This window comes from Harpia harpyja, chromosome 12, assembly GCF_026419915.1.
Source record: "Harpia harpyja isolate bHarHar1 chromosome 12, bHarHar1 primary haplotype, whole genome shotgun sequence".
NCBI classification, from domain to species: Eukaryota; Metazoa; Chordata; class Aves; order Accipitriformes; family Accipitridae; genus Harpia; species Harpia harpyja.
In genome coordinates this window covers 672,547-700,540 of record NC_068951.1, presented here as the reverse complement: position 1 = coordinate 700,540, position 27,994 = coordinate 672,547, and the positions used below count along the sequence as shown (strand labels likewise).

Genomic DNA, 27,994 nt, shown 5'->3' with positions numbered 1-27,994 from the left:
CAGACACCAGCCACCAAGGCATGCGGCTGCCTCCCCCGTTGGCCAACCCTTACCTCAAAATACTGTATGCTGTAAGGAGCACAGTAATTTCCCAGTCAGAATCTCAAATGGCTAAGAGACACACGCATCTTTCTTTTAGATTAGACAGACTCTTTTGGGAATAGCTCAAGTTTCCAGTAGCCCTATGTTAGGAATAACTAGTGAATCAAATCATACCTATGCTGATAGACAGTATTTCTTCAGATAAATTAGCGCTGTAACAATCTGCAGTTATCTAATTATGGCTAATTTCCTGTTCATCTGTCTAGGTACTTCTGACCCTTTTACTGTAATTCTTGAGCACTCACAACGTTGATCAGAGACTTTTAATAATTTAACTTTAAGGGTCAGCTCTTTAGCTGGTGTAAATCAATGCATTTTCTTTGGCTTTGGAGCTGATCAGAAGGGAGGTGCGTTAACTTTTACAGTGGAGAAAGTGGTTGTAATTTACTACAGCATGCTACAGACTTGTAGCCCTTTGCACCTGCTCGCTCTCCCGAGTTCTTGGAGAAAGTGTAAACACATAGAATATTTTTGGATATTATTCAGCCCTATACAATTGAGACCAGCATACATGAACTTGAACAACAAAATTTAAAAAAAGCACCTAAATCAGGTCCTCAAGACCACCCGACTTGTAGGATTAGAAGACACAAACTCCAGCCTTGTGCCAACCCCATTTAGCAATCGAGGCTGAAAGGTCACACAAATGGAATTCAGGCTCAATTGACAAAAGATTCAGCTGAGCTTTAATATATTTTTGGCCTAGAAGTTTTGGAGCTTTGTTTTTGATTGCTGCTTAAAATAGAAAGAAGTTGCACAACTAAATGAACAAGGCAATGTGTGGAGACTTAATTGGTAGCATCTATTTAAGAAAGAAGCATAAGTGAATTTCCACAAAACTTTAAATCAGATACTGAAACAAGAAGTTCAGTAAACGGATGTTTCTTTGCCAGGACTGTGGATCTCAAGAGTGTGCCCCAATTGCAAGTTAAGCAAAAGCCATAATATTTTCTTTTCTGGAAAACACTGCATCTTTTCTCAACACTTGCCTGGCTCTACAGAGAAGTGATTGACTGGGAAAACAGGAACTTATGGGGAGATGCCAGTTTTTATTTGCTACGGGAGGTTAAAGGTTCCCTAGAGCACAAAGGAGCTTTTCTTGCCCAGACAATCCCATCATGGTATACATCAGCACAACTAAAGCCTGCAAAGCTCAGAAGCAGTCAAGAGATATCTGGTGAAACTTGAAATGAATTTTTTTCATTCACTAGTTTTTATCCATGGTCATCCACATGTCAGTATTTGGCAATAGAAATCTACTAAAAAATAGCAGGATCTCTGGTTTCTTGTAAAGCGACATGCACAGCAACTCACACAGCTCTGCGTGACAGTACAGAATCCGCAAATACCCTTCCAGCATAAAGCCTGACTTTATTATGCTTCAAAGAGATTAATAATTATTATCTTATCTATTGTGAGTTGCAATTTCTTTTTTTTTTTCCCCACATACCCACACTGCTGTTTCCTTCTGATCTGTATTTGTAGCTTAGCTACTGTTTAGCTGAAAGGAAGGAATTTGATAATACCTTCCTAAAAGATGCCTGGACTGTGGCTGCCTGTTCCAGCCAGTGACAAAGAATAGAGATGTCAGCTATTGACAAAAGAAAATAAAGAACTTTTTTTCCAAACATCCCAAGAGAAACAACCTTTCTTAACCTTATCATAAGGATATTTCTTGTGCATTCCAAGCTAAAAGAAAGAAAGAAAAAAAAAAAAACAAGTAAGGCTGAAGATCTGAAACTAGCTTCTGCTTAATCAATCATTCTCACTGGATTACAGTTTTTAAAGTGCGTAATTATAAACAACAGATGAGAGAAACGCTCAGCTGAAAAAAAAAAAAGGGGTGAGGGGTGGGTGGGGGAAAGTCACCCTGATGACAGGTATTTTCTATCTGGATGTGAACCAACCTTCCCCCTTGGTATTTCAGGTTTCAGCACCGGCTGTTAGCTGTTAGCTCAGCAGAGCACGACAATGGCACCACGCCGGGCGCGTGCGGAGCCCCTCAACCAGCCCGGTGCCTGAGGCCGGTGGCAGTGCCGCACCAGGCTGCTCTCTGTGCCGCGGCCATCCGGGAAGAAGGCTTTTTGTCGGGAGAAGGCACCGAAGTGATGGGCTGAACTTATGGGAGGAACCAGTGCCCGGCCAGACGGAGATTCAGGGGCCCGTCGGGAGGCGTGAAGGGCCCGGTTTCAGTAAGGGCATGGCCAAAGCTTTCTTCAGGCTACAGAAGATTCTCCGTCGGACCCAGTTTCTGCTCTTCTTCCTCACAGCAGCTTACCTGATGGCTGGCAGCCTCCTGCTGCTACAGCGGACCCGCTTGGTTATCCAGCAAGGTTCACGTGGGACCTCCGCTAATCAGGCCCTGCCAATGCCGGACGGGATGGCCGGGGTTGGGATCGTAGACCCCAGGACGCTGCAAAACTCCCGCCCCAGTCCCAGGCTGCTGGTGGGCATGGACGCGCTGCAGGAGCCGGCCCTGGACCAGCGGCACAGCCCACGGTGGCTCGTGTCCCGCAACTCGGAGCTCAGGCAGTTGAGAAGAAGGTGGTTTCACAGGTTCATCAGTGATCAGGAGCCCATGCAAACAGCAGGATTTAAAGGGATGAAGCACACTGCTGAGCACAAAGGTAAGGGATGTACCCCTGCCCCGTTTTCTGGCACGCACACAGACTACACCTCCTCCTAGGACCGTCCCAGGCAGAGACTGGTGAGCACCACAAAGTGTCCCTGCAGAAACACATTCCTCCTGGCTCATCACTACTTTCAAAGCAGTTCTTAACCATATGTGCAGGCCAAAGTACGATCCTGATGTCCCTGGTCATGCTGAGCTGTAACTTCCTCCAAAAAAGTATTTTTATTGACTGAATGGAAGCCCAGACAGTGAAATATGCTTCCCTAATTTAAATTATTTTCTCTTCAAGTAGGCAGAGATGAACACTGTTTAATTGATTTTCTTTCTCTGAACAGGGAACACTTTAAAAGTGGGTTTTATTAAATTAACTATCCAAAACCACACAATACCTTAAGTCTAGAAGTGCCTCCTTGCTGCTAACACTTTCTAGCATATACTAAATTCTGCTATTGCAAACACATTCACTGCTCCTGACCTGCCCTCTGTGACCATCTCTGCAAACACACTGTCCTTAGGGGGACAAGATGTGGGCCACACAACCCTCCTGAATCAGAGACAAACTCCATGTGTTTGGCAAGTTTGCTGAAAATTTGCAACAGGCCAAGGGGAACGCAAGGGGAATTCACGCCGCTGCACAGGTGCAGTGCATCAGCGGCCAGAGCACAGGGTAGAAAACTGTACGCCTTCCAATCCAAATGGAAAGCCATTCAGGTTTGACAGAAATGCGAGTTCACTTCACTGTGAGCCTGATCCTGCTGCCTGAACTGCTGCTGAAAAATACATGCATGGACTGCTTTGGTTTGTTCAGTAGGAAAGTAGGAAAGCTTTTAAGAAACTATTTCCAGAGCAAGCAAAGAAGCAAAACAGGAGTCTGTAGTTGTTCACATTTCCTGCATGGCTTTATACCCTTATGACCCCCCCAAAGCAAGCTGCATCATCCCGGGAGAGTTTGGGATGGCACCCCCTCGCTGGGCCCACGACACGCTCCGACGAGGTGTACAAAGCCAGATGCCCATAGTGTTGGGCTGTTACACAGCCAAGCTGCTCGCTGTGGAGCGGGGAGCTGGAGCCCCAACTCTGCAGTCACCTCCAAAGGCTGAGCATCCCCAGAGAGCAGACAAGCCCCCTTGAGAAGCCCAACATAGAAAGCAACAGGATTCAAGCTGGGTGACTGACCTTGCTCTCAAGGCTGCAGCATCAAATTATGAGTTTGCAATCTTTGATCCATTGCCTTTTAGAAGAACTAGTTATTGTTGGAGATGTTTCACTGATAATAAAAAAAGAATGGGATCTGGATGACTAGACACCACATTACTAAACTGCTCTTTAGTTTGTTGAATAAATTTACCCAAAGGGGCACCTTCTGCAAAAATCCCACAAAATGGGTGCCCCCTTCTGACTCCTACTGAGTGAACTGTCAGAAATGGGAACAGGAAGGTGATAGTGATGGTGTATGGGAGATGACTCTCATGCTGTGAGTCAGGCAAACTAACCGCTGGAGCCACCTGAAGCACCAAGCTGGAGCTTCCAAGAGTGCTCTGCAGGCACTTCGTAACATCCCATTGGTAGCAGGTTTTGGTGGCAGAGAAGAGAGGCTGCAAAGCGCAGATGTCTCCCAGAGAACCCCACTGCATTTTGTGACATGCCCCGAGCACATAGCCTGGGTGCTCAGAACTTAATGACAGCCCCTGGACTAGCATGAAACACGAGGTTGCAGCTACTCCATCCCGCGTACCAGTGACCAAGCCTGGTGCAGGGGAGCAGAAAGCTTTGGGGGGTGGCCCTGTCCCTATCCCTGTCCCTGCTGGGCAGGGCTGGACGCAGAGACCGCCAGCTCTTTGTGGGAGGAGGATGCACCTTCACCTTCAGCAAATATGTCTTTTGCTGACTTTGGTCACCACCTACTTTAATAAGCTCTTCGTGGACAGTTGCAGAAAAGAATCACATGAACCCTCCAGGCTACCATTTTTGTACCTGTACGTCATAAAGCCAGTATTTAATATTCACAAAGTACTACTTTTTCACTTTTTTGCAAGCAGCAGACACCCTGGTCTCAGCTGCTCAGTAGAGGCTGACGATTTAACAAGGAGGGGCTCAGGCAGGGTGCTGCCTGGGCAGGCTTGCTGTTTCACACCGGGAGATTTGAGGGGGCCATGGAACAGAGAAAGCAATACAGTAAATTAGGGCACATTACATTCTGTTGCTCCAGATGCCCTGTGAGCAGTACTTCCATGCTGCACATGCTCTGGCAGCATGGATAGTTTCGGTGGGTTCAATGAAGTAAACCTGGCTTGCTGAACTTGGTGAGTGCCCACAAGCCATTTGGCTTTGCCTCTTCCGCAGTCCCGACTGTGTGAAGACAGCATGCCTGGTTCTCCCTTCATGGACTGTAGCTGCTTGGGCAGCTCTAGTCCCCCTTGCATTCGGTGAATTCCCACCCACCCACCCCTGGTGAACAAAAGAACAGATAAAAAGTAGAGAAACATGGTGAGTCCTTCTGAGCTACTCTAATACTAGGCAGAGCATGAACATGTTCTTTAAAAACTTCAATTAAAACCAAAAAAATTAATTTTGAAAATTATCCATAAAGTTAGTTAAGGCTAGCACCCGTATCAGCCATTAAGCTAGTGCCTTGCTCAGGTTCTAACTGCTGACTGAGAGGAGCCAGAAGGACTATTTATTGCTACATCCTGCTGAATTATGTTGATTCAAATATGCATCATTTGAATATCTGACTGAACATGAAGTGACATTATTAATAACAGTATTGTTAACAAGCATTGGAATGCCTTTGGAAATTATCAATTAAAAATTTAACTACCTATGTAGAGCATGTTATCTTCCCCCGCCCTCACTTCTCCTAGTAAACTTACAGGCTTGTTATTTCATTATGGATCCCTTCCAAGATATAATTAACTCCTCCGTGGTTATAATGCTTATTAAAGTTTCAGCGTTGCCCTGTGGTTCCCGCTCAGTAAAGCGGCACATCGCCTTACCACGGAGGCTGTGTTTCTGCATTCCTCATCAGTGCCATCCTAATAACGCCCATGCTTCCCGACGCGGCACGGCCGCTCTGCCCCAGCTCACGCACGGGGATTGCAAGCCAGCCCTCAGTGTGCTTCCCGGGGCAGACCCTTAACCCGAGACAAAAACGATGGCATCTGCTCCAGCATATTGTGAACACCTCCTGGCTCACTTTGCCTTGCTCTGTGTCCACCCAGGATCACATGGCCTTGGGTGAGAAAATTCAAGTCCTTATCTTTTTTTTCTCCACATAAAGCTATCTTGCCTGCTTACGTGGCAAGTGGCTCAGGGTAGGGACCACATCTTACCCTGCCAGGGAGACTGGCAAATACTACTAGTGCAACAAATGAAAACAGGAATTTGTTAGGTAAAAAATGAAAATTTTCTGTTACGAACGCTTCCAGCGGATGGGGTGTTTCATACCATTTCCCCTGGCCTGGTTACACCACTGCACAGGATGCAGAGGGGACAAGGACTGGATTGCTGACATGACGTTCCGCTCCAAGAGCGCAGAGTCTCTCTGTGACTCGTTCACAGGAGGATGTGAATGAGATATTGCTGCCGGGCTGGCAGCAGCGCGGGAAGGATGCAGGGAGGGGCGTGGATGCCGCCTGTGTTCGCTGGCCTGCCCGTGCCTCCCGACTCAGGCTCTTTGGCCCCACACGCTGAGTTTTCTGCTGCTACTGGTTTGAATCAAAGTACCCAGATCAAGTCTCCACTAAAATGCAGAACATCCTTATTGCAGGTGTGTGACTCCCATCTCATTAACAGTGTGCTGTGGGTGTATATTCACAGCTTGTGAATTTTCTAATTGCATGTTTGCAAATTACCAATGTGCAGGTCTTTGAATCTACTGTTGTGTTTTTAATATTTAAATGTTTGATTTATTATTCTTAGCTCCAAAATCTCTGTTAGAGTGGCTCAAACTTTCTTGTGGATTATTTTATTGTTAATACAATGCTTTTTAGTTTCATTTTTCCTCATGTATTCTTTCCCTGTGTTATCACCTCAATACTGCTACTTCTAAAATCAAATTTCCTTTTTTCCTTCATATTTTAATGATAAAATGTACTTAAATACACACAACTGCTGTATAATAGTGGGACTCCACATCATCCTTCCAATCATATATTAAAAAATGGGCTGGATTTTTATAGTCTTTTGTTCATGACAACAAAAAAGAGGCTCAACATAGGATGCAGTCTAGGAGAAATATTTATCTTTCATATGCTAAGTAAAGCAAGACATATTTTAAGAGATTCATTTGCACCAGAGAGAAAGAGAGGGTTCAATGCGATAGCTAGACAGTGCTGCCTAGTTAAGACTGAAGTTATCTTTCCATTATAGCTTTAATATAACTCTATGTACCCAGAGAGAATTGATTTTCTTAATATTTCTCTTGCACCATCTCATTATCAACTAGAGATTTGCAAGAAAACCTGGGAGAAATCCAACAAGATTTCTCAAAGTTTGTATCATTTTGAAGACTACCTTCTCCTTTACTTTAGAAACTCGCCATGCTTTGTCACTGGAGGGAGTCGAGCAGGCGGCAGTCGCCTGCAGGAACCATGGCTCCGGGCTGGTCGCAGACTCTGGGTCTGCAAAGTTAGGCCTGCTTAAAGTAATGCGGGTAAGGGAAAAGTCTCATTTCCCTTCTGTTCGTTTCCATTTGACATTTGAGTTTACTCCTTCAATAGCACCTACAAAGGTTCAGTACCAGCGGACAGGTCTGTAGAGCAAGCTGGACCCCAGACAGGTTGTGACTTGATCAAATGCAACCCTGCTTGCAACATATGGCACTCAATCACAGCTGGATTTTTTTTTTCCCTCTCCCCTGTCTCCATCCCATGCATGTTGCCTAACTCTGGTCTTGCATGCACACAGGCACCTACATGGGATGCTTCAGTGATGATTCAAGGGAAAGGACACTGAAGGGAGCTGTGTTTTATGACTTAAGAAAAATGACAGTATCTCACTGTCAGGAAGCTTGTGCTGAGAGGTGAGTGCTATTTTTTCATTGCTAGTTTTCTCTTTTCTAACAATAAGTGGAACTGAATTTGAAATGGGAAAAGCATGCGTACGTTAAATATATAGCATCTGTGAAAACTGTGATTATCTCATACCTTCCGGCATGGCATAGCTCTGCTACCTTGCTTAAAGTAGACTGTTTCACTGCTGCCTATTCTCTTTATTATAGCAAGGCTACTTACAATATATTTTCTGCTGTCCTGGTCAAAAATTACTGTTCTGTTAGATAGTCTTTGTTAGGTATTTGTTAGATATCGCCCTCTAGCCCAAATCTTTGATCTAAAATATTTAAAAAACTATGAAGAAACTACTGCTCCCAGAAACAGAAGAGAACAAGATGACCAGGTGTGTGGTAAGGAGCAGGGCTGTTCCCAGCGCAGCCCGCAGACCTGCCGGTCATCAGGGAACAGGCAGGCGCAGCTCCTGCCACCGCTCTGCCTGCCCTGTCGGCCGAGGCAGGGTGTGGGCTGGGGATCATCATTAGTACCTGGGGCAGGACTATATGAAAATATTTATGAAAAACATTTCCCATTGCTCCCAAGCACACCAGAAAGCAGAAGAAACAATGCAATTTAGAGCTATTCCTGTGAATTTTGCTTCCCTTGGTCCACAGGGCAACGCAGTATATGTGGAGCCCATCGCTTCAGGGGTGCCCGAACTGCAGCTTAACCCCATCTTGCTGGCTCTCAGACCCCCCTGTTGCAGCCCAGTCCCCTGCAGCCACACAAAGACGCTCCAGATGGAGCTGTCCCTTGGGTGAAGGGAACGGTACTCTCCTCTCAGACGGACAGACCGTCAGGCCTCGTCAGACAGTTTTTGGAGGACACGGAGCCAGGCCCTGGCTCGGTGCAGCCAGCAGAGGGGTCAGCGGTGGGCCTGGCCGAAGGGACCCTCACACAGCCTGCGTGGGCATGGCACGTGCTCGCCTTTGGCATGAGAGGCCCAAGGGAGCGCTTCGCCCTGCAAAGGGGACCCGAGGGACCGCGCGCCGCGACGGCAGGCTGCCGCCTCCATCCAAGCACCGACTCCTGTGCCACAAGCCCACCCAGACCGGACAGTGGTTTCGCGCGGCGTAGGAGGCACTGGCAGCCTGTAGCGGCCGCTCCTGGAGCCGGCGCGGTGGCGGGAAGCAAGCCATGGCTTGGGCATCTCGGGAGAGGCAGCGAGCCCTGGGCCTGCTGTTCGAGCGGCGGCCTCACCTGGGTTTGAGCATTTGAAAATTGCCTAACTGGATCCAAAATGCTCAACTTTAAATGCCAGTTAACAGAACCTCTGAAAGGGGCTTTTCTTCTCTGTCACTCTAAACCATCCTTAAACATTTCTGATCAAAACCTGAAGGGGTACCTCCGGGCAGGGGCAGCGTCACCCCCAGCAGCGACACTCTCACGTCCGTGGCACCAGGTGGGCGAAGGCCCGGCTGCGCTCCCGCGGGAACGGCACAAGCACGACCGTGCAGCCGGAGACCAGGCCGTCACTCAGACACCCGCATCGGGAGGCAAAGCCCACCTCGCTCTCCCGAGGACTGCCCCGGGCCCGGGCAGCCCACGCCAGGCGGAATCTGACCACCACCGCTCCCCGCTGTCACCTGCGGTACGAGGTGGCTGCCCACGCTGGTCCCCGGGGCCGGCTGCGCCTCTGGAGCAGGGCAGCAGAAGCGTACGCCGCACACGGGGACAGGCTCCTGCCTTCGGTGGGTATAAACTCGGGAGTAGACGGGGTGCCTGTAGCGACAGTGCCTGGTTTTGTTCCCCACAGGGCTTACACCTATGCGGGCCTGGCGTACGGAGCAGAGTGCTACTGCGGGAACAAGCTGCCAGCCACCGCCTCGAAGCCTGAGGATTGCAACAGCGAGTGCAAGGGGGAAAAGGGCTCCGTCTGCGGAGGGGTGAACCGGCTCTCTGTCTACAGGGTGGAGGAGCTGCGGGCAGGAGCGAGAAGACGTAAGTGGGTGTGCGACCGGAGAGAGGAGGCTGCTCTCCCCAGAAACGACACTCGCCCCACGGGGAGAGACGCCACAGCCGGGCTGAGCGCGTGGGCTGTCCCTGCGGCTCGTCTCGCTCCGTTTGTCACCAGAGTTTGAAACAGCAAAGGACAAAGGTGCCCATGGGGCGCGGTGTCCATTTGCTGCTGGTCTGGTCCCTGGCTCCCTCCCTGAAATAGCAGCGCTGCTCACCGCCTCGGAGCGGCAAGACATGCCTGGCGTGGCTGCCTCAGGGCTGCCACGTAGGAAGTTAGTGTCACCAGGGAAAAAAACAAAATACAGTGCAGAGCGACTGCAACAGCAGCCGAATTTCAGCTGAAAAACTACTCCATATTGCATCTATTGCAGAGGCACAAACCCACACATGTGTAAGAAACAACCCTGGAAGTGGGTGCCTTTTAATGGAAGGGTAGAAAAGCACTCATATCAATGCCACCCTAAGCTCAGAAATTATCCTAAATGAAGTAAGTGCTACATGACTGCAGGAGGAGAGTAAGTAGAGGCCAGAGAGAGGGGCACACTACTCTCTTTCCTAAGTGACAGAAGTGAGACCACAGTTTTGCTCTTCCAAGGACTTCTGTTCTAGTGACGGTTGGGATTTTTGTTTCATCGTCAGATGACAACACTTATTCTACTTGTCATTCAATCAGCTACCATGGGAGATACAACAGATAAACCTTTGGGCCAACACAAAGCACATAAAATACCTAAACAGCTGAGCAGTCTTTACTTTTGGCAAGCTCACAAGACCTTACGGATGTTATTTGCTGAGAAGAAGCACCAAGACCTTAGGTTGTGCCAGTATTGATGGTACTTCATTTATTCTTAAAGACAAGTCAAGGTTTGTACAATAATCCACCCAGCTACATATAAATTATATATCAAAGGTACATAGACTTAAATTGCTAGTGTCAGGCTGACAGGCACGTTGGCAGGTTTCCCAGGACATGCATCACTGTTTAAATCTTCAGCATAAAATATATATACAAATTTCACAGGAAAAGGCGGCATTTATTTTTTTCTTAAGTATTAATGAATTAGTCATCAAATTAGTCTAGCCTGGAGCTAGATTTGTATTTTGTTTGCCCTTAGTAATACCTGATATTAGACTGTTTGAAGAATCCCACTGACACAAGCTAGCTGAGGGGCCAACAGAAGTATTAATCACGATGAATAAGTATATTGGAAAGTAACTCTGAAACTGTAACGGCATCGATGATTTACACTACGCAATGTAGAGAACAGACCTCGCATAAGGCTTCTACTTATGCAGAGCAGATCCAGCGGCATCTCCATTTAAACCCTCCCAGACATGGGGTTTGCCGGCTCCCCTCTCCATCCCTGGCCGCCCCCTTCCCACCCTGGTTCCCTGGGCAACACGAGCTGCACAGCTCCTGCACCACAGGACTCGTGCCCCCACATCACATTAAACGCAATGAAGCCCAAAGTCTGCGGCTATTGCAGTCTGGGGATCGCTGTGGCAATTCAGCCATCCTTCCCCAGAAAGCAGGCAGATGACGTAAATACAGCACATTTCCAGTGTGATCTGTGGGTTCTCTGCGAACCATGCTCCCTCCCAAGTGCCAGCGTGGGCAGTTCAAGCTTTCTTCCTGACCTGCTCAGGCAACTCTAAACATGTCCATAAACATTTTGTTTCAGGAATTAAATCTTGGTGTGAGATTTAGTAGGAATTCTTTCAAGAGCATCCCGAGAAGCCACAAAACTTGTGTTCCTTCATTCTTTGGTGCTATGCTTGCAGTGATCTGGTCCCAGGGAGGCTCCTGTTTCCCCTCAACTTGCATCAAGTTATTTTATTTTCACATCTCCCAGGTGATCCCGAAGATATAGCATTGCTTCTAGTAACTGGTTCGGACTGTTATTAGAACAATATTTAAGCAGCTTCCCCTTAGATTGCTCTTGGCTCATGCTGGGGAATCTGGGCCCTTGTGCCAGGAAATTCACGCAGAACCAAATTTTTCGTTCAAAACTGCACCGCACCTCTCCTGTCATCCAACACATTTCCCACATCAGTTCTGGTGAGTATTGCTTAAGGTAGCCAGTGAGTGCAGACCCAAATTTATTCCCAAATCTACCTTTCTCCCTACTGAGTCACGCTAGGCAAATTCTGTCAATAAAGAGTTAGTACAGAGCTGTGAAGTTTTCCACCATTGTAAAGCCCACAAAATCACAAGAATTACAGAAGTGTCATACAACATGCAGAACTTTTTCTTTTCTAACCAGCCACGCAATGTTATTTTCTTCATTACCATTAGTTCATCTGTGCAAATGCAGGGCCTCACCCAGGGTAGTGAGTTTCCATGGCAGCTTTGGGTTTTCATTTGGTTCTGTCAGGGGACATTTCTCTCTCAAGCATGAGGGAAAACTGTATTGCTGCTTGTAACAACTATTTGAGCCAAATCCTGACTTCAATCACAGTGATGCAAAAAATGGAGCAATTCTGCCAAGCTCTGTGGCATTTAAACAGGAGCAGGTGAGATCAGACTCTGATGCAAAAGACTTGAAGAAAGCTGTTCTCCCTGAACAGCTTACAAAAGCCTAGTTTAGATTTCGAAGGCTGCAGCAAACTCCCTAGGCCTGAAAAGAAAGCGAGTGGGAAGACGAGAGGGATAGCTCAGCAACTGAGCAGATGTGCAGGAAGGTGGGTCCCTGTGGGGGCTTTCAGGACTCATTTAAATTCCTTTCCTTTTCTGGTGCAGATCATGGGAAGCTTTGTAGATTTTTATTGGGGCTTTTAAGTCTTTCAGGGGAAAGCATGTCTTCAAAAGAAAACTGGGACTTGCAAACAATAGCAATGCCCTCCACTGGTGGAATTTAATCTAAACTCTGCTGCAGCCCTACTTTCAGTGGTTTGTACAAAGCTAAAGGCATGTGCTCCTTTCAATTCCACAGGATTTGCAACACATTTTTCTAGTGTATATCATGGTTTCTCTTATTTCTACAGCATTTGGAATATAAAATTTATTTTATTATTTTTAGCTTCTGAACCTAATATTGTTCTTTGTGAAAGAGGCAGGATACTATGGACATTGTTTTCTCAAGAGAAACCTATTTCATATCCCTGCAGGGAGGAATGTTATCTATCGAGGATGTTTTAGAGCTCCAGAAAATTTAACAGACACCTTTCCAGCCTCTTTGATACAGCCCAATTTGACGGTGGAGATGTGCTCTGAATTTTGCTCCAAGAAAGTAAGAACAGTTCTCATTTCACATCCTTTCTTTTTTGTTATTTTAAATTTTATTCTACTAAGGGAATAGCAGACATTAGTGCCTTAGAGCTTTGAATTTGTAAAAGAGTTTCTAAAGGACAAAACTCAGAGTAAATACCCAGCGATGCATCTGGTCCAACCGCTCTCTTGAGTGGGGATGGCGGGAGGGAAGCCATCAGAGTGATGCCACTAAATATGATGCACAGAAAGGCTGTTCTAAGTGACAAGTATCAACCATGAGGAAATCAATACCATTTCCATGTCACATTCAAACCAAGCCCAGAGCCAGATCTGACCCCAGGAGAGGTCTTGGTGGCTGCTGCTCATCAGGAGACATGCTGCTGGAGGGTGGATGTGGACTGGCAGCACCTGAAATGTGGCTCCAGTGCCCTCTGGGGAGCTGGTCCCTGGCTCAGCTCTCAGGAGCCATGCACAGTGCATGGGCAGGGCAGGGAGAAGCAATCCCCAGTGCCCTCCACTTTGTGCCCTGTGTGCTCCCCTCCAAGATGGTCCTTTTGGTCTCAGGCTCCTTGACGGTGCAGCAGCAGGCACTGCCATAGCGAACAAGATTTAATGCTGAGGTGTCTACACACAATTTTTGCACCAGTGTGTAACTGTGTTGGCTAGGAACTTGATACAATCTTAAATATAAAAAAAAAAAAAATTAGCAGATAAGCACAGTGAAAGCAGGTGGACATTCCTGATACTTTTATATAAACGTGTCTCTTTCCACACCAGAAGAATTTATACCACTTTTACTATAACCTATGTAATTTAAATCACATTTATTTTAATTTAAAATTGAATCATTGTGGAACTTTATGCCGATATATAAGACCACAAGAAAGCAACGAATAAGGTCAGTTGTATGCTTATTGGCTTTTGGACAGAAGGTGAGAAGGAGGAAGGAACATGCTAACATCTGCTGTCCTTGTGCACACTCTTGTCCTGAAGCATCACCTTTGCTCATCCTCCACACTACGACAGAGTAAGACCATGGCTGTAAGAACTGAAGGAGTTTGACTTTGATGGACTTGGGTGTCCTTACGGGAGGGAACATTTGGCCCAGGGCACCCTCTGCTTTAGCAGCTGTTGCTGTGGTTGGTTCCCTTCCCTTCCTCCCCACTCCAATGGGGCCTATTTTTTTTTGTACAGAGGAGGGTTCACTGTGTGGTCAGATTTAGCCTGCAGCCACATTCAGCCTCATGCACGAAACTGAACATTCGATTACTTTGCCTTCTAGCATCACGAAATTGATTAAAACTATTAAGGCATGAACAACAAATCTTCTTAATTACTAGGTAGAGTAGGAAAGCTTTTCCCAGTCAACACACCCTCTATACCAGCTCATCAGTGTTTTAAGAATGCATCATGAAATTAACTCTATGCAACGAATTGCAGTGAATCACCCATATACCCTGTATATAGTACCTTACAAGCATGCATACAAACACACTCTCACATCCTCTGTGCATATAAATGTTCAGTAAAGTAGGACTTCATGAACAATTCTTTCCAAGCTCTGCCGTTAACCTAATGGTAGAAAAAAAATCTTGCTCTTTCTGTGTCATTTTACCCCCACGTAACATAATTTTATTAATATTTACTGATGAAGTGCAATTAATTATTGCTTCTCTATGTGGGAGAACGGTATGAAATATCTGGAGAAGTTGTTTTCAGATGTGCTCAAACATAAGGTCAATGTTTTTAAGCACAGTCATGCCATTCTGGTTTTGGGAGATTACTTTTCTAAATAAGTGGGTTTTCAGAAGTACAGTTCCTTCAAGTTTTTCTGGCCATGCAGCCAAAAAGTGGAAGCATCTGAAATTACTGGTGACTGAGAAGGACAGGAAAAAGACCACAACCAAAATGTGCCACATTACCATGACATTCAAACAGGGTTGAATAGAGGAGAGCAGCAGGATGGAGAAAACTGTCCATCTCTGCAGAACAGCTAGTGGCTTTCCAGAGTTAGAGTCAATGCATATTAACTTGATGAAGCTTGTGTGAAAAAGCCATCATCAAACCACATATTCTAAAGGATTATCTAAACAGACGCCTTCTGCACAGAGACGGCTGCAGAAATTATAACATTAAGAGGAAAAGGGACTGAAGGAAGGTGAAGAAAAGGTTTGGTACCTCTCATTTATTCCCTCCCTAAAACAGGGCAGGTAACCTGCTTATCTCCCCCTGCCTCCTTTAGCTTTGCTAGGCACCATGCTACCCTTTGTAAAGTGACTATTGGAGAGTATCTGCCTGCAAAAAGACTAGCAATGTCTCCCTCCACTTAAGCAGCAGCAATTACATATCCAGAAGTCCAACTGTTACACATCAATTTGTGCTTTATCTCTAGATACCAAAACAAGTCCTATTATGACACTACAAACATTTGTCCCGACTTCAGTTCCTTTCCTTTCAAAATAAGAGGGACAACTTCCTAGCTGACAGCAACATACTTAGCCCTCCTGAAATCAGGAAGGCACTGTCATTTTAGTCCAGTCTGTTATGCTGAAAGGAATTATCCCACCAATTTCTATGTATCCTGAAAAAGCTAGTGGGCTTTTAAATGGAACTAGTTGGATGCTTAAACACATTAATAAGTCTTTTGCTCTTTGCGACTTAGAAGAAAAAGCAAATTGAGGCATACCATATTTATTTGTTAGCCTTGCAAATTGCTTTCTGCAGCTGGAATGGTAGCTCCAGCCGTTGGAAGCATCTGAGATATGAATTTGAGGTTACAACTTCAGATGAAGCCTGCTAAATACCCTTAATTATCAATTTCCTTCTTAATTAACAGAGTGATAACATTGCTTAATAGCAACCCATTATCACCCCATACATGAATGTGTTTCTGTGCTAGGTCCCTTGGCCAGAAGCCATAATTTTCATATATGCTCTTTCCTAAGCCAACCTGCATACTAAATGAGCCATCTCCATTTTAATTTATATTTTTAAATAAACAGTCCCTTTATGACTCAGCTGCTGTATACAGTTATATATGATGATACAAATAAAATCTGGAAGAACACTAAGTCTTGAGGAGAGAACCCCAGTATCTCAACGCATCCAAAAGCCATGTCAGCAAGTTTGCACACTTGAACATTACCAACTCTAAGGTCCTTTTTCTTTTCTTTATAAAGCAATATACAGAATACAGCAATGTTCTAATTTCAGAAATAGACCTACTATTTTGGATTCCAGATGTAGCTACATGCCATTATTTACCCATAAACAAAAGACTCCTGGGATTTTGACCCAAATCCCATTGTAGAATTCATACAGAGTGTTTCTATAGCTTCATTTAGGTTTGGTTTTTTTAAACACAATTAAAACAAAGATAAGTAGGCTAGAACCTCAACTGGCACAGATAATCACAGCCTTGCTGACTTTATTGCAGCAGTGAGAGGAGTATTTCAAATCAGGGTCACATCGGGTATAACAGTGCACTGAGGAACTAGCCCCTGGCCTCCACAGATCACAGTGTAAAACAAGCCAGAATTTTTATGCAAGGGTGTACTGGCTTTATGGAATTTATTCTTTGCTCTTAACATATCCAGTTCAATGAAAACTTGAAGACTGACTTCCGGGTTTGTTGCAAAATGAACATGCCCATTTTTAAATAAACCAAACCCACCATTTTTACTTGGGAGAGAAATTTCCTTCCATGATTAGCCCCTCATCTCTTATTCTTTTTGGTAGATTGAGAGAAAAATTTTAACTGTGTCAGATAGGAGAGTTAGTACAGAAAGTTGGAAAAGAAAGGAATTTAGAGTAGAACCAGATAAGTGTATTTTTAATCTATTCGTAATACTTAATTTGGAAACAATCTAATAAAAACAATCAGCGATTGAATCATCACATCATCTGTGTTGCTATTGGAGAATGATTGCTTTCCTTACAGCACTTAAGCTACCTGTTGAGGCTTCATCTCACAAATTCTTAGGTAAATAGTCCCATTGACATTCCCTTTCACTGAGTTACAGCTTGCAGGATGGACACCTGAGCCTGTCAACACATGCTCTAAAGCTCAATCCAGAAAAATGCTTATTCACAGACCCGCAGACTTCTCTGGCAATAGACTTGTGTTTAACTGAAGTGAAGCATCACAGATTTGTGTGCACTGAGCTTGAGGACTAGTCCTGCGCTTAAAAGTTACATGGTTGCTTAAAGCCATAACCACAGCTTGGGGCATACGTAAATCCACAGATGAGCAAAGTGGATGGCTTGTAGTTTTGATTAAATACTGATGGGAAGTCAAGATTGAATACGTTGCTTTGCAATCGCTTTGTGCCCTGCATCAGGTAGACAGACAGACCGAATAATCAGCCAGCTGATTACAGTGCTTTGCACTGACGCTGCAGATCCTGGTGTGATTCCCAGAACTAGTCATGCTTCTTTCAACGTCTGCGCTGCCATCACTGAAGCTTTGAAACTTTCACTTGTGAAGCCCACTTGCTGCCCGAGCGGCAGGAAGGCTGCACAGGCGAGGCACAGCCCAACTGCCCTGCCCCCAGAATGGCCGGGCACCCCGCACCACCGTTACCCTGAACCGCATGCAGAGTGCCTGCAGAACGGCACCATATCGACCAGGGCTTCTGCGGACACAGAAGTATGGAGAAGCATTGGCTTAGGTCTCTTCCAAAAACCTCCAGCCTTCCAGAAAAGTTAATCGCTTGCAGGTGCCACTTGGCATGAGGTACATTTTTATTCTAGGCTGTGTTTGAGGGCTGGAATACTTATTAATTTCTCAAACGGAGAAACACTGCTTCATTGTAAAGGGAAAATTTCTGTTTGCAGGCAGGAACAGAACTATTTTGCCCTTGGATCAAATCTGCAAATAGTTTTTGACAGTATCATATCTCATTCGCTAAGCAAATGTTGGCTGTTTGGGCACAGATGGCACGTGTTGTATTTGACTCCTTATCAGAGGATGAACACGTGGGGAAGAGCGAGAGATAAGCTGCTCAGCAGTCCTGTCACGCATTCCCAGACTCCAAAAGACTTTTAAAAGGCAAAAAGTGTTGATATGGAATAGGTGGAATCGAACACTCTGCACTCAAATAACCCCTGAACTTCCTTTAGCCATTCTTCGGCTGTGCTGAGCCTGTTCCTGCACGCCCATGCACTCCCATGCTGCTGAGCAAGCCGTCAGTGGACTTTGGAAATCCAAGGAGAAAAACTGAATTTTAGGGCCACTTTCAGCAAAGTACTAAGTGTGCTTTTCCTGTTGAGCACATAAGCAACTGCTAGTTTCTTCAGCAAATAGTTAGCACACCTTTCCCTCAAACTTCTCTTAATTCTCATCATTACTAACCCAGCTGCTCTGACACCACACAGCAATGCTGCTTTGCAGCCTGTTGCCTGTTTTGGGTAAGACTGGTACACCAAAACCTGAATTACTTTTCATCAAATCCACTGAAAAGAAATTTCTCAGAGCCAAAAATTTTCCTTGGGAATTATTTCCTTGCAATGAACACTACCTATAACTTTCTTGTGGTTGCACGTTTCACACTCTGCTGAGATACCTGTCATTTGCAGTGGTCAGTCTGGATTTCGTATGAGGTTTCTCTATCTAGAAGCAAGGTAACATAAAACATCTGTCCATGCCTGAAGACAGAGCCCAGGCACCAGGTGAGCTAACCCTGCATGCACCAGCAGGCAGAGCTGTGTGTGCCCTCAGCTCACTCCAGCAGCAGGTACAGCTGCACTCAGCTCTGCCTCTTCTGGTGCAGCCTCATGTTCACCATCAGCACAGCCCCTCTGAATAGATGTGCCAAAAATTACTTGGTATCATATTTCTATATAGTTTTTCCCAAAATACACACAGTAGCTCTCAAACCCTGTATCAGCCCCTCTATGCACATTCATTTTTTGCAAACTGTGAAGAAGTCAGACTAAGATGCATACTTTTTTTATGGCTTGACTTTTTTCTTTCCATTTTTAAACATGATTGCAGCAGTTAGTGGGTTTAAATTTCCTTCTTTGCTTAAATTCTTTAAGTTTAAGGGCAAGTTTCCGCCACAAAAACTCTGGTTAGATCAACTCAGTAAGGCAAACCTTTTAACAGCCAACGACTCAGTTCAGGGGAATCTAAGTGGAAGTTTAGAAGATGATCCAATTCAAAATGCTCGTTTTGGGGGTAAATAAGAACAACCTTTCCCACACTGATGTTTTGCAGGTGGAGTTACACACTAGATGCTGCAGGAATATTATAAAATTATTTTTATGAATAATTAAAAAAACATAATATTGTGAATTTTCAAGCTTTACAAGGCTTGTGTCTGAAAACCACTTTTTAAGAAATTGCCATATGAAAGTAGTAGGCTAAGAAGCATGAGCTTTACAATGATATATCACAAACACTGCTTTGATCTTGACAGTGGCCTTGCAAAGATTTATTTTTCTTTGTATAGCAGCAGCATTCCCCGCAGGCTGTTGATGTCATGGCATTTACGCACTGATCTATTTTCTCTCATTCGTAGGAGTTTCCCTTGGCAGTCATCCGAGGGCGGGAGTGCTACTGCGGCTACCCCACTGGGCGCTTCTCGCTGCGCGACGGCGCAGATAGGCTGCTCTGCAGCGGGATGCACAACACCAGCAGTGCTGCCGAGGGAAAATACTGCCTGGTCTATCAGACACCGGTGCAAGGTATGAGCTCCAGCCTCGCTGTGCCAGGGCCAGACCCGCCACTGCTGGGAACAGCCCCTGCGCTCCTTCTGCAGTGGGCAAAAGTGATCTAGTTTACAGCAGTCTTATCACAATACAGGCAGGAATTTAGGAAACACCCCTTATCTAAATCCCTCCTTGCAATCGCACTCATAAATATGCATCTTTCTATTCTCTCATTAAGCAACACAGCCTCCCCCCACCCTGGAAGACTATAATTATTTTGCAGATGGAGAGAACAAGGCAGAGCCTGGGAAGGCATACTCCGAGCCATGCAGCACCCTGGGCAGCTGGGGACAAGGACCCCATACTCTGGTTCCACTCCTGCTCATTAAATGCACACCCAGCCCCCATGCCACGTAGCTACTGAAACAGCTCTGCAGACTAATTTTGCTCTACCCATCTTCCTCTAAAATATTCATCTGCATACATGTTTCAAAGCCGGAAAATAAAGCAGAGAGTGAGGCTCCAATCCAGTAAGTCATTTAGGTGGCACTGGCAACTTTATCCGTGCAATGATTTGCACCGAGTTCAGTGAAACTTCTCACAAGCTTAAAATTAAATTAAGTGCTTTTCTGGATTGGTGCCGGGCTTTTTTTAACCCAACACCCTTTTTTTTCCCTCCATCTCCCAGTTCAGAGGTAGGCTGCAGACACCAGCACATGAAAAGATCATGCAAGAGGAACACTTGCTTTCATGAAATTGGTAGTATTTCCCACATCTGTGTAGACCAGTAGTAGCAGAAGACAGCCTCCTGTGGATTGTGCTGGCACTTTCTAGCCATGGCTTCATCTAGAGGCTGCTTTGAAGAATGAAGAGAGTAATTTCTAATTTATTTCCTAGCTTCTTGTTGAATCATCACAAAGGGTCAAGATTGGTTCTCATCTTATCCTTGCTTTTATTGGCACGCTGAGAAATAAGGTTAGGATTTACAAAAGCATGTTGGAAACCAGGTATCTAGCCCCCATGGGAGATCAACGTGATGCAGGTTCATCACTGCCTTGGGCCCTTCAGAGAAGAATGACAGCGTAGAGGTTTAACTGAACACCAGCTGCTTTCATTAAGAGGGCTTTCTCCTGCATTATAAAACTCTCAATTTTCAGGTGTAATGGCACATTCAGGGTTTCATTGAAGAGCCAACTTGCCAGGCAAATAGCCGTTAACAAACAGGCGTCAGGGGGCTTTTATCACAACTTGCTGGCAAGTACAATGGTTTGCCGCAGCTCTATCAAAAAAGCACTGCCACACAAAACCAGCAAAAACCTCTTCCGAGGATAATCTCTTTGGCCTCTTATGGCTGAATTAATTTTGGGAAGCAGCTGACTCACAACCGGACTCAAATTGATATCCTATATTCATAAGAGAGAGAAGAAAGAAGCAATAAACCCTGTAATCAAGAGCTGTCAGTGGAATTATTAAAAAGCCACAATGCTAACAATGAAATATCTTCTGTACTCGCAGACACCCGCTGTACGGACAGGAAATTCTTAACCACCAAATCCAAAGTGTTCGTTGCTCTGTCAAGCTTTCCTGGGGCTGGGAATACATGGGCTCGCCATTTGATAGAGCATGCCACAGGATACTACACAGGAAGCTATTACTTCGATGGAGCCCTCTACAACAAAGGTACTGTATCCAGAGGGATGGGACACACAAAGCCCTTCCGAGGCACGAAGCTTTACTTAACTTGCTCCGGCATCCTTCTGCTTGGAGCCAGCAAAGGCTGTCACTGTCGGCACGTTTGGTAAAATTTAAACACGTGCCCGGAATGAGCAGTCTCACGTGGTGCAGACAGCAGCAGGGACTGCTCCAGCAACACACTGAGCCTGACAGGCAGCTACTTTCATAGACAACAGCCAGGCTCTCGATTTGCAAAATCTGCATGTCACCTGCACTGGTGCTGCTGTGCACATGCATGTGCACCACTCCCATCTAAAAGACTGGTCTAGAAGACCAGCTGACTAAAAAAAAGTTGACTAAACCCTGAGGGTAAGACTCTTCAGTAGCACATGAAATGCAAGGGTTGAATTTTTAAGCATTACTGATTACTCTGGGAGGACAATATCCTGAGGGGCACGTTATTTAGAAGCACCAAGCATTGGCCCTGTGAAAAATGGCCCTTTTGCAGCGAGGTACCAACGAAGTCCTCCCCAGTGGAGGAAAGCCTGGCTCCCAGCACACGCCCTGCTCAGCAGCTGGGGCTCCAGCCAGGACAGGGTCCTCCTTACAGCAGGCGTAGAGAAGCACACAGGAAGATGGTTCCCAGACAAATAAAGTCATTAAGCCTTGCAGGTCAGTGGCAGGCCAAGAATAAATTTCAGTCCTGGTCCCAGGTCCTGGGCGATGCGTTTAATTGACTGGTACTTTCACAAGTTTTACACCACTGTAGGGAATGATTTAGAGTGCATGAAAGGGCACAGACATATAATCAAGTGAAAAAGCCAACAGTCCTGTTTTGTAAAACAGGTTTTAAAGGAGAAAAAGACCACTGGAGAAGTAGAAGGACCATCTGTGTGAAAACACATGAAAGTGGCAAGACGGAGATTGAAATGTTCGACTCGGCAATCCTGTTGATAAGGAACCCATACAAATCACTGATGGCGGAGTTCAACAGGAAATACGCCGGGCACCTGGGGTACGCCACCGACCGCAACTGGAAGAGCAAAGGTAACACACGGCCCCGGCATGGGCTGGGGGTGCCCGCTGCCACTTTGGACAGAGTTTGAAACCCATCTTCTCGTCATGCTGGGAAGGGGGGAATGCACTGGGACCTGAGCAAACAAATGCAGTGGGACTTGAGTCCCACCACAGCCAAGATCAGTCCCAAAAGCACTCAGACCTGCACTCTGGGAGTGGTTGTGGTCTTGCTGTGTATCTACCACCATGGAGAGGAGGGTAGCACTGCACCAATGCTGTGGCCACAGGCATACAGCAACACTACTGCCATCGTACTGTTTGGCAGAGAAAACATGTCCAGGTACAACACCCCTGTGTACAGGCCATTTGCCAAGCTATGTGATGTGAAGAAAATTTGCCCCTGCAGCATGTAATAACTGTGAGAAATCTAATTTAAGATTTGGAGTATTCAATGGAGCATGACATTTCCTGAAGGAAATTTTACAGCACTGCACAGGTGCTACTGCACTGCAGATAAATAAGGATAATAGCAATAAGGGGACTTGAGATTCAGTGTTCCTTGAACACATGAAAAGACTTCAGAATATGCCAGTCAAATGCATGAAGCGTGGCAGGCAAGCTGGATGGTGTGACTACAATTTCCCCACTGAATACACTGCTGCATCCGGACTCTGCAGCACAGAAGAGATTCGGCTTGCATTTCTCCTCGTGCATATTTTAAGCATTACAGCCATGGCTTGGCAAACCACACAGCACAGGGGTGGGGGAGCCTGGGGGGAAGTGTCCTCTGTCACAGCATATTTCTTTCCCAAGTTCATGTATCACCCTTCATCAGTCACAACTCAAGACCTATTCATCAAAAAAACAGACAAAATGTCCTTAGAAAAGAGAAGTCTGGAGGGAATGGCTTTCCTGTAATGCAAACTACAAATTGTTACATTTCAGCCACAAATGTTCTTTGTCCAGCCCAAAAGCTGTAGCTAGGACTATCCTGACCCTTGGAAAATTAAATTATCACAGACAGCAAATAGAGATTGAGGTGTCATTAATGCCAAAGGCAAAGATGGGAAAATAATTCAGTAAATTTTGTCCCAGTGATCCTGGTAGGTGACCCTAAATCCCTCCCATGTGCCAAGAACAGAAGAATCTTCCCCTTTAATCCTATTTCCTTATCCAGTCTCCCCATAAGCAGGCTGGTAAGCATGCAGAAAAATATGTTATTCGGCAGATTTGGAAATCAAGAACTCCTTGGGCCCCAGCCAAGATCAGTGCCTTGATGCTGCATTTACATAATAAAAAGTTAATATATCATTATATAATTATTATATATTATTTGTTTACATAGATGTTAAAAAATAAACCTGTCTCCTCCTCAGTCTACATCTGAAATGGAGGTAAAAGGGTAGTAAAACCACAGAAGTAAAAGAATCTGCTTGAAGTTACATGGCAAAGCATTGCTTAATCCACCCTCCAGGCAGGACCCCCTGCCTTTCCCGCTCATACCCCTTCACCATCTTCCAGTCAAACTCTTCCCCGGGGCATTTTGTCCTCCCCCAGCCCCTGTGCGGGACCACCTGCCCAGCACACACACCGCTAGCATACACAGGGGGCTCAGCTCCTATGAACAAGGCACAGTAAAGACGCAAAGTTGCAGTTCTGCCCACCTGGCCACTGCCATGCCCTCTCCGGCCCCTGGGGCTTCCTAGGCAGCTCCGTGGCCATCCCAGCCCTCTGCGCAGTCCAGATGACTGGGGGGGAGCAGGGTTAAGCATCATCTGTCTCCGTGCCAGAAGCTGCAAAGCCGAGCTGCCGTACCTCAGCAGCCAGCCACGTTGCACTTCTCCAGCGCATGCCCATCCAGCAACATCAGACCATGCCCAGCAACACCAGCCTAGTTGCACAAGATAACATTTGGAAAACTGTTGAAATGCAGCATGACTAACATTGTCTCATTTTCCTGGTTTTCTCGTCATCTAGAGTGGCCCGACTTCGTGAACAGCTATGCCTCCTGGTGGGCCTCCCATGTCCTGGACTGGCTGAAGTATGGGAAGCACCTGCTCGTTGTCCACTACGAGGACCTGAAGCAGAGCCTCATCCCCAAGCTGAAGGAAATGGTGGAGTTTCTGAATATGACCGTGACAGAGGACCGACTGCTCTGCGTTGAGAACAACAGGGATGGGAATTTCAAGCGGTCTGGTGCTAAGCAAAAGGATTTTGAGCCATTCACCCAGGAAATGAAAGATCTTATCAACAGATACATCTTGACGGTGGATGAAGCCCTGAGGGGGAGAAACTTCACAGGGCTGCCCAGAGAGTATGTGCCAAGATGATAGCCTGGTAGCACTCTGCTGTGTTTAAAAATAAAAGTATTTTTTTCTTAAAAAAAAAAAAAAAAAAAGGCAACCAAAAAAAAAACCCCACCAAAACCAGAGCTTTATAGCAGTTAAAGCAAAGATACTTGTGGAGTCTGCTGAGCAGTGCAAATTCTCTCCACTCTTGGGTGTTCTTCAGGGCACTAAGTGCTCCAGAAGGCAAGCAATGAAGGATGGAAATTGGGTTATAAACCAAGGCAAAAAGCTATTAGTGTCTACCTGTGTGTGCCCCTCCCTGCACAAGCGGCTCAGAACTTCACAGTGGAGCACTCCTGCTTCTGCAGCAGGCATCCTGCCTTCTCACCACCGTTGCCATCACAGACCTGCCAGGGGCTGCTTGGGTTTTCACAGCAACTGTGTTGGAAATGGACGTATGCAAAGGGGGAGGAAGAAAAAAAAAAAATTCTAACACTGATCAGCAGTTTTCATCTGAGCATTTAAAAAAAATCAGTTGCTTTCTTCTTAGTATAGCCCACTAGCTTCCTTCTCCCAGGTTTGCTGGTCAGGTCACCTGCCACAGCAGAGTCAGAGGTGCAGGGGGAGAAAAGCACCAGTGGGCAAACGTGTCCTGGATGCTAGGCAGAGAGGTGCTTCAGGACCAACCCCAGGATTCCCTGCAGGAACGGCATGGCCTGCGGCCACATGAGCTCTGCAGGGAGGTGGGTGGCCCCAGCATCCCCCCTGCAGCAATACGCACAGCTGGGGACCAGTAGGAGAAAACAGAAAGTCAGCATGGCCAGAGGTGGAAATCCCTGGGTATCACCTGTCCCAAACAGACCCAAGACCTGGCCCCAGGGGCATGGAGGAGGCCCCAGAGGGGTGGGAGAGTAGGGGCTGTGGCCCATGCTGGGGGCTCAGCACAGGTTTCCGTGCCTCCATCCCCGCACCCGGAGAGTCACGGTGTGTCTGGGGAGACAGCGGGGCCAAATGTTAGCACGCTCCATGCGCTTGGTGCTAGAAGTGGCCATGGCCAGGCAGCACTGACATAAGCCCGCACCACCCAGGGAGTAGGGGCAAAGAGGATGAGCCCCAGCCCTGCCGGCCCCAGCACGGGCAGGATCCCATCTCCCCTTCCATCCCTGGAGGAAGACAGAGGCAGTCCAACCTGAGAAACATAAAAGCTACTTACTGCTGCTCTCTGGGGCCACCCCCAGCAGCAATGCACGTTTTATTTCTAACTCACTGCAGTTCCCTGCGGTTTGTTTCATCCTGTGCTGGGCCGCGTGTGCGGTGCTGAGGGAGCACGGTGCGGGGGCAGCCAGCCTTGTGGTCCTGCCCGTGGGCAGGAGCCGCCGGCAGAGCAGCTCTGAGATGGTTAAACCACACAGCCGAAGGGGTTGCCCTGCTGCAAGATGCTTTTGTTCATGTGAAATAAAGGATTCCCTAAAACCTTGAGTGAAAATACTAATTTTAATAAAACAAGAAATTTATATAAAGGGAGCTGGACTTCCTCTGCATGTGTATCATTGGTGCTTTAAAAAAATACAGGACACGGAGCACACTTGGCCCCAGTCTCTCCCCATCTGCGCTCCACACGCGGCTCATCTATGTGCTCAGGACCACCTGGCTGGCACGGGCCTCGCTGCGGGGGCTCTCATGCCCCCATCTCCAATCCCCAGTTCCTCCCCCGGCAGCGAAGACCCCAGGGGCCGCAGGGAAGCAGTGTGGGATTGCGGTTGACTGAACTGGTTCACAAGGAAAGCTGAAATCTTTTGTTTACACAAGTGGCACAGCTTGAAGAAAAGCAACCGAGTTAGGATGCTGCAAGTCCAGACAAAGGCAAGTGGGAAGAATTTTAAAAAGGTGCTTGCTTTAAATAGCAAAAATGGTCATATTTCTAAAACAATACACACACTGCGCTGTACATTGCCTTCAAATCGGCAAACCCTGATTTCAGCGACCTGGAGCCTCCCCTGCCCTCGCACTCGGCTGCTGTTTGCACGTGCTTGCGGGGTCGCAGGTGGGCGTCAGGGCGCAGCGCGCCCGAGGCCGTGTGCCACAGACCTGCAGTGCCTGCGTGGGGCACAGCCCTCCCCAGGACACCACGTGGCCCCCACGCAGGAGCACGGCTCACAGACACGCATCCCACAGGAGCACGGCTTCCCAGCAGCCTAGGCTGGGGATCAGGGAATCAGGGGTGCAAATACAGCCACTGGAGTGCCTGCTGGGGAGAAGCCAAACACCCAGGCTTGTTCTGCCTGAGACTGCTACCTTGCTGTGTGCACCAGTCTGTTTTTAATATTCTTTCCACAGGTGCCCTACTAGCCTCAAAACCAAATAATATTGAGCTAGACAGATGAAGCAAACACCACAGACAGTATATAAACACACAGGTACAGAAACATATGCATAAAGTGGATAAATTAGGATGCTACAAAACATCATCATCTTTACTGTGACTTAGTAAGAGCAGGTTCTTTTTCAAATTAGGCATTAAAACACTTCAAATGTCCATTTGGGCACCAGTTGCTGTTGATGGATGTGAGTGATGTCCTGCAGAATTTGAGCCCAGCCTATGCACATGTACTTCACAGAAAGAAGCTGCTCTCGACCTCACTGAATCACATGCATGAGACCACAGACAGGAATTTGGGTCCACCAAAAAACATTAAGATTATGAGAATGACATTTTATTATATTGCTTTTCTAGCCTGGTAAAGCTTTATAGGACCATTTAAAAAATATTTTGATCATTTCAAACCTGTAAATGGTGACAGTAAGGACAGTTTGCGAACTCTCAAGAAGGCTATTTAATCACGTGCATGTCCTGTAATGAAGGCTCTAGGTGGCTAAAATTAGAACTGGCAAAAATTATGAATATTCATTAGCTCTGTGCATGCCAAAAATCAGCTCATTTAAAAATGAAATTGTAGCTAAGCAATTCTTAATAGATGAGGTACAGGGACTGCATCTTTATATATATTTTATATTAAATATATATACACGCACGCTTTATGTACATTACACATATATATGTATACACACATACATATGTATCAGCTTGTTATATGTTTTGCAAGGGTTCGTTTAAGACCATAGGAATAGACAAGGACTTCTTGGGCCATTGCACACAATCCCTGCTACTGCCTGTATCACCGCATGCAAGTTATTCACACAAATACATTGACTTCCATCTTAAAAACAGTTACAGTATTTTTACCCCTTACTCTCCTAGGAAGAAGGTTGCAGAATCATCATCTTCTAACGGTTAGGAACCATCTCCAAACCAACTGCCTAAACAGACACAGCTCATGATGCCCTTCCCTTTTTTTTTTTTTTTTTTCAGCATTGTCTTTTAGCTTAAGGAGCCCTTCTTATTTGCCTC

The 27,994-nt window shown here is 46.2% G+C and overlaps 1 protein-coding gene across 1 annotated transcript in view; it reads left to right on the top strand.

Moving 5' to 3' along the window:
* The window catches only part of WSCD1 (WSC domain containing 1), a 33,337-nt gene extending 7,228 nt beyond the window's left edge, over positions 1 to 26,109 (top strand). Inside the window, exons 2-9 of the mRNA XM_052804304.1 lie at positions 2,030 to 2,729; positions 7,643 to 7,757; positions 9,542 to 9,726; positions 12,853 to 12,974; positions 19,477 to 19,642; positions 21,122 to 21,286; positions 22,127 to 22,327; positions 24,275 to 26,109. Coding sequence (XP_052660264.1) covers positions 2,303 to 2,729; positions 7,643 to 7,757; positions 9,542 to 9,726; positions 12,853 to 12,974; positions 19,477 to 19,642; positions 21,122 to 21,286; positions 22,127 to 22,327; positions 24,275 to 24,627 — 1,734 coding nt within the window. The 5' untranslated portion in view covers positions 2,030 to 2,302 and the 3' untranslated portion in view covers positions 24,628 to 26,109. The remainder of the gene's footprint in view (positions 1 to 2,029; positions 2,730 to 7,642; positions 7,758 to 9,541; positions 9,727 to 12,852; positions 12,975 to 19,476; positions 19,643 to 21,121; positions 21,287 to 22,126; positions 22,328 to 24,274) is intronic.
* The last annotated feature ends 1,885 nt before the right edge of the window (positions 26,110 to 27,994 follow it).